General features: G+C 51.1%; 1 protein-coding gene across 1 annotated transcript; it reads right to left on the bottom strand.

Annotated features, from left to right (window-relative positions):
- Window positions 1-2233: 2233 nt before the first annotated feature.
- Window positions 2234-6388, bottom strand: GPR50 (G protein-coupled receptor 50; the record flags this gene model as incomplete). The annotated part of the gene is made up of 2 exons (XM_080909796.1): window positions 2234-3816; window positions 6178-6388. 2 exons carry the CDS (start codon window positions 6386-6388, stop codon window positions 2234-2236), a joined length of 1794 nt encoding a protein of 597 aa, XP_080765922.1.
- Window positions 6389-6949: the final 561 nt, after the last annotated feature.

Here is a 6949-nt window from a genome sequence, read left to right as displayed (position 1 = left end):
CTTCTGGGATTTTGGGCTTGCTGTGTACTGATTTGCTTTGTGGAATTGATTATGCCAAGGATGGGCCATCCTGCTGAGCCAGGGTTTTCACCTACACTCATCACATCAGCCCAGTTGAAGCTAAGGCTGGGCACTGGAGGGCAAACTTGGAAGCTTTGTTGTAATAAAGGATTCACCAGGTTTCCTCTTGGAATCTGGCACCCAGTAAGTGCCTGGAGGGTAGCAGTCTCTCCTAGCAATGGCGAGATGGGGGTAGGATATAGGAGCCGGTCTGTAAGCACATATGTAAAGTAAGCATTCATTTCAGACAACCAGAAACACTTAATGGAAATTTTGCAATTGGCCAGGATGCAGGATACAGAGGCTTAAGACCAACAGTCCTGCCAGACTAGTGGGGAGCTAGGTCCACTATAAGTTGGGGATCGATAGTTAAGATCAACCTAGCCTGCCAAGTCTGGATAGACCCAATGGATGTGCACTACACTGTATATCCATTATATATGTGTGTGTTAAAAGAGCCTGTCTTTACAAAAACAAACAAAGCTTGTCTGGTAAGAAGGCTCAGAGAGAAAATGCACCGGCTGCCAAGCCTGTTGGCATGAGTTTGATCCCTAGAACCCACATATTAGAAGTTGCCCTCTGATATCCACATACATACAGTGGCACACTCCCTCCCCTACACCACACACACACACACACGCACACACACACGCACACACATCTAGGTCACAATTGAGGGCTAGCTTTCCTCCTTCCACGGAGGAAAAATAGCAGCCCAGGGGAAGAAAACTGCAATGTCTGTGTTCATGTGCCTCCCTACCCACCCACCCACCCCACCGCAGCCGCCTCCTCCAGTGTGCCCCCCCCTCCAGTGTGCCCCCCAACCCTGCTGACCCAAGGTTTGCTAATTCAAATAACGGAGATGAGAGCGGTCCTGGGTGCTGCAGGCTTGTGGCAGATGGACTTTTCAGCCAAGTCTTCTTGTTCCTCCAGGACAACACTCTTCTACCCAGACCCCACACGCCCTCCCCTCCCTAAGCAACTGCAGGAAGAAAAAGCCACGTGCTAAAGCCACAGAACCACTTTTATTTAACCACTACCACAAATGCAGAATAGACTTAAGGCAGTATGATACAAGTCGGGTTTTCCATACAAGCTTTTGTACAGTAAACTTTGATTAACGTGTCAATTGGAATTAGCAATTGAAATCTCATTTAAATGGCAGTTTGTTCTTGAGTTCTAAAGGAAAATCACTGTCTGGGATGATGTGAGACCAACTCCTTCACATCCTGTCACTGAACCAAACATGACTGCACTTACTGGTACTATCATCTCTTCCTTCTTGTCTCCTGCCCCTAACCAGGAAGGTCACAAAGACACAGCTTCTAGCTGACAGTTGTTACTTCAAATTCCTTCTGAATGAGAAGATGTAAAAACTGATGCTGATTAAAGAGTGAGATGAATTACAATATTGTAAACATAACTGTAACTGACACTCTGGGTTACCAACCATAAGAAATCACTGTAGAAATAAAAGAAGGTGCTGGTCAATACTTGGAAAAACTCAAATGACCAAGAAGAGGGTAAAAATGTCTCATCATTTGCAACCAAATACATAAAAATCAGCACCAACGTCTAAATTTACACAAAATAGAATCAACTTAGCATGACTATCACATGCCTTTTGCCACTTGATCTCACAGGTATTAAAATTGACTTTAATTAAAAGAACTTATCTAATTCTGTTCTTCAAATAGGGGGCCATATTTTGTCACGGATTCTTGAAAAGCAGATTTCTAGTGTTTGTATCTGACCATAAACCCTTTTCTGACTGCCGTTAAAGGTACAACACAGATTACACACAACATAAAGCTGCATGGTCACAGTCACATTACAAAGTTAACCACCAAGACAGTCTTGACCAGTGCGCATGCACTGCTCCCCAACCCCTGGGAATGGGAGAAGAAAGCAGGAGGCAGAGAAAATCAGGAGAGAGGTACAGAGGCTTAGGGCCTCAGAACCACAAGTCACACTTGGAAATTTGATCTCTAAGATAGCAAGAATGTATGCACACTTTCAAGAGGACAGGGTGCCAAAGAGGGGTATGCCTGAAAGGGAGATGGAACTTCCACTGTGTCCCAGGGTCCGTGTCTGTGTGTCAGTCAGTGTGTACGTGCAATGGAGGTGTCTCACTCTGGACTGCATAAGCAGGGAAAACCGAAATGAGCACTTTTCACACAGCCATCTCATCAGAACACTCAGAGTCATCAGAATCATCATCAATAAGCACAACCTTGCGGTAATCGCCAGCAGCAATGGGGATGACAGTAGTTTCGGGAGGGGTGGCAGAGGTGACAATAAGCTCAGGGGGTACAGTGGGAAGAATGGAGGCAGGGGTGTCAGGCTTGAGGTGGCCAATGGTGGTCATCTCAAGGCAGTGGGAGGCTGAGACCTCAGGGAGGTCAACAGCAGTGAGCACAGAGTGGCTGGTGGATGCAGGCTCGAGATAGTCAACAGTAGTGCTCACAGGATGGCTGCTACCGGATTTAATGGAGCCAGCCATGGATGTAGGGTGAGTGGTGGAAGGGCCAGCAGAGACACGGTGACTGGTGACAAGCTTGGAAGCAGCCCTGAAATGGACAGTGTCTCCCTTAAAATAGACAGAGTCACCCTTGAAATGGACAGAAGCAGGCTTGCAACGGACAGAGGCAGGCTTGCAACGGACAGAGGAGGCTGGCTTAGGGTAGACAGAGGCAGACTTGGGGTGGCCAGAAATAGACTTGTGGTGGATAGAGGCAGGTTTGCGGTAGACAGAAGTCGACCGGGTTTGGGGCTTGGGACGGACAGAGGCGCGATCAGAGCGGGATGCTGCCGCCGCATCACCGGGCAGTAGAGCATTCCGGACGTTCCTCGGGGTTCCCTCCACAGCGACACAGACAGGAGCGCTCTCTTGTTCTCGGACTTGATCGCGGGCACGGACACGGGCACGGGCGCGAGTGAGAGCTCGGGTCTCCCAAGTCTCCCGAACACCACGGATGAGGTGAGAGATGAAGAGGATAGGGTGCCGCATAGCATGGAAGATGGTCCAGTACTCTCTTCGGAAACTCTCATTGAGGATGCCGTAGATGATGGTGTTGAGGCAGCTGTTGAAGTAGGCTATGCAGTAGGCTGCAAGATAAAGCCAGTTGGGGATCTTGCCTGCCATTTCCTTTGGAATGACAGCCACCAACACAGTGAGCACATTGACAGGGCACCAGCACACTGCAAAAAGGAGGAAGATCACAAACATGGTTAGAAAATTGCGAACCTCAGCAAACTGGTTTTCAGGATTCTGTCCAGCTGGGTCACGGGCTGCCAGCACTTTGATCCAGATTTTTGTGTAGCAATAACCAACTATGATGAGAGGGAGGACGAAGTGGATGCAGACAATGGTCACAGTAAAGGCAGGGTTGTTCACAGAGTTGAAGATGCAGGTGTAGGTGCGAGGGTCATACTCAATGGTGCCAATGTACATGTTAGGCAGGACAGCCAGAACAGTCATGACCCAGGTAACGACCAGATAGATGCAAGTATTGCGCAGGCTGAAGATCCGCTTGTACTGGAGGCTGTGGCAGATGTAGCAGTAGCGGTTGATGGCAATGGCAGTTATGTTGAAGATGGACCCGACCACACTCAGTCCTGTGATCAACCCGACCATCTGGCACTGGAGCAGACTCAGATCCCAGCCCCCAACCGACATGGCATACAGCATCAAAGGGTAGGGGTAGATGGCCACCAGCATGTCTGCCACAGAGAGGCTGACCACAAAGATGTTGCCTGGAAAACATAAGGGGAGGGAAAAGAGGGAGAGAGACGGGAATCAGTGGTTAGTATTTGAAAAGCCACCTTTCAAAAAATGGAGCAAACAGCCAACTGGACGGGTAACAGTTTAGAATTCTTTTGAAGAATGAGTTTTCTTCTTTCCTCCCCTTTCTTATTTACAATCATGTCCCAGTTGACTCTGACACCTGTTTGTTTTCAGTGTCATCCTTGCTCTGAGAAAGACAGAGTGACAAGGGGGGAGGGGCGGAATGCTGCTGACGCCATTTTAGAGAAATACAACTGCGCCACATTTTCCTCTGGAAGAAGAGGGGAAGGGAAAGTGGAAAAAAGGGAGCTAGATGGAGCTTTCCAGAAACAGGATCAATCTACAATGATGATGATGATAAGTACTAAAATAGACCATCCTGGGAAGGTCTTGGAGACTTGTTCAAAGAAATGAAGCTGTAATATCCAACAGCCAAGTGAAATACTTACCTTAGCGACCCTCAGAGTAAACTTAAGAGGGCAGAAACCCTGTTAGGGCAGTTTGAGGTCAAAAAAAGAGACCAAGGGGAGAGGAGAACTCCCTGCAAGTGTGGGTTTCACCTCTGGCCTTGCATAAAGCACCCTGCACAGACTCCCACTTGAGGACAGGAGCCCGCCAGGCTGAAGAGGACACTGCTGTGAGGAAAAGCTGCCTCCTGCCCTGCCCCATTCAAAGGACAGTAGCAACATTTTTTAAATCCTTTTACAAAACCTAGATGAAAGAGGCCAAGTGCAGGCGCAGGCCCTTTTTATTTGGAAACACCTCCTTGCTAATTAGCTTTGGTTTGCCAAAATACTGCACATTGTGGGAGAAAATGAGGGCTTTCTAAGGGGGCACCAAGACTTGCCCTCTGTGCTTTTTGCAAAAAGGGGTTCTTTTAAGGGCTTTTCCCTCAAAGTAATGAGCTACCTAAAGAAAAATAGGAAAGAAAGGTCAAACATCTTAAAAATAAACCCACAACAACCACAGAAACTTTTATTAAGAGAAAAGAAAGAAGAGGATAGGAAAGAGAAGAAGAGTGAGCTTCCCAGGTAAGTATCCGTGCTCCGTGGATCTGCCCAGATCGAGAGGGAAAGGTCCGAGGCTCGGCCGCAGGTCTCTGGGTTACAAGGAAGAGATCAGAACCACTCACCAGAGTTTGAAAGTAAAATCTTAAGAACTCTGAGACTGTTGCTGAGTTTTTAACTTGTCCCCCACCAGGCAATTCACTAGGAAGTTGCGCAGCTGCTCTCTCCCCAGCCCCGGGCTAAGTTAATTTCAACCTTCCCCTACACCCTCCCAAGCCACTGAAATCTTGAAAAAGAAGACCCAAGGCGCCATGATGACCCTGCCCTCTCCTGGGCAGAGAGCAGAGTTCGGGGGGCTACTTCACCCTTCTTCCCCTTGTCCACAGCCTTCTCCCGCCCACCCTAAAAACCAGACAAGCAGCTTTCCAACCCTTTATACCCTTTGCGCCTTCCCCACCCCACCCCGCACAAGATTTTGTGCCTGGCTCCTTCCCGCGCAATCCCCCTCGGATCCGCCCGGGGCTGGAGGCTGTGGTTTGCAATTGGAGTCCCTTTCCTCTCCCGGAGCTCTCTTGCGGTCCCCCGCACCATTCCTACCTGGTTCTGCCTTTCCTTCCACCCGCCCGACCCGCCGCCGCGCTCAGCTCCCGCGCCCGTCCCCCGGACCCCAGTACCGACCTCCGGACGTCCGCCGCCGCCGCCTCCTGCAGCGTCTAGCCCGCCGCTCACCGATTCCAACACTCACCCTGGGACGGGCAGAGGGAGCTCCACTCTGGCGGGCTCAGACCTCTCCGCTAGACACTCGGCTTGGGGTCTGCACTCCGCCACCAGGGAGAGATCCGGAAGCGCTGGGGCGGCGGCGAGCGGCGATCCGCGGCACTGGAGGCGGCCACAGCGCTGCGCTCCCGGGAGCGCCGCTGGGGCCGCCCGGGAACTTAACTTCCCAAAGCGGGTCTGAAGCGCGCTGCTCTCTTGGAGACAGTTCGCCCGGCCCTCAGTGGCCTCTGCTGCGGGGCCGCCCTCCGGTGTCCGATTCAGCCGACTGTCCCAGGGCGGCAGCCAAACTCTCCGCTCCTGTGGCTACTCCCTCCGTGTCCGATCTCCGACGGGACAGGAGTCAACTGGCTGCCGCGCACCCTATGAATCTGGGCTTTTGCATTCAGCTGCCCCAGGCTAATTTCCTGAGCTCCCCAGCACTGTAAATCTCAAAGTTTAAGGGAAACCCGGCATAACGTCACCCCCACCGATCCCCGGGCTTGGGAGGAATTTGGGAGAGGGGATTGCAAACTTGCTGTTCACTAGGTAGGGAGAAGGGCAGCTTACCAGAATTTCGAAGCTTCTTGTTCTTGGTCACAGCCAAAATGACCATGGAGTTTCCGATCAGGTCCACGACGACAGTGATAACCATTGCGCAAAACACGAAGATGATTAGAGCTGGTGGGTAGTCAGGCTTTGGCAGCGTACAGCCAATGCAGCCGAACGGGGTAGGAACTGCCTTAGTAGGTCCCATGTTGCCCTTGGGGACCGTGGCCATTCCTCCCAGGCAAGCTCAGGATCTTCAGTGAGTCCAAACAGCTAATATCTGCTCTGTCACCAGGAGCTCCGGGAGCTCCGGGAAAGCGTGGCACACTCTCCGAAGCTCAGAGAGCAAATGACAGCTCCCCGCCCCGCTCGGTGAGCTTTTAAAGCCTCGAGGGGTGGCTAGCCCCACCCCTAGACACTCCCCCTGACCAATCAGAGGTCTTTGACCACCCCCACCCTCACTCTCCCCCCCCTTGTCACCACCTTGCCTTGGACAAATCCACTGTACGCTTGCTTCCGACTACCTTGTTTGTGCTTCCCCTCCTCTCTAGCCAGCCCCTCCTCTGAATCCCTCAGGAACCTTTGCTTCGTGACTAGCTCAGAGTCGCTAAGCATCCATTTCTAGCAAGTTCTCTCCCTCCCTCCAACACAAATACCTGTTAAATAGATGTAGCTTGCACAGTGGGCTCATAAAATGCTTTGGGGGATTCTAGCTGCCAGCCCCAAAATCTCATCCCCCCTAAGCTGTAGGGGTCTGCCAATAACCCTTTAAGTCCCCCATATCCTTATCTCT

Source organism: Micromys minutus (assembly GCF_963924665.1).
Source record: "Micromys minutus genome assembly, chromosome: X".
Classification (NCBI taxonomy): Eukaryota; Metazoa; Chordata; class Mammalia; order Rodentia; family Muridae; genus Micromys; species Micromys minutus.
The sequence above is the reverse complement of the archived record's forward strand: the minus strand, read 5'-3'. Positions and strand labels throughout refer to the sequence as shown.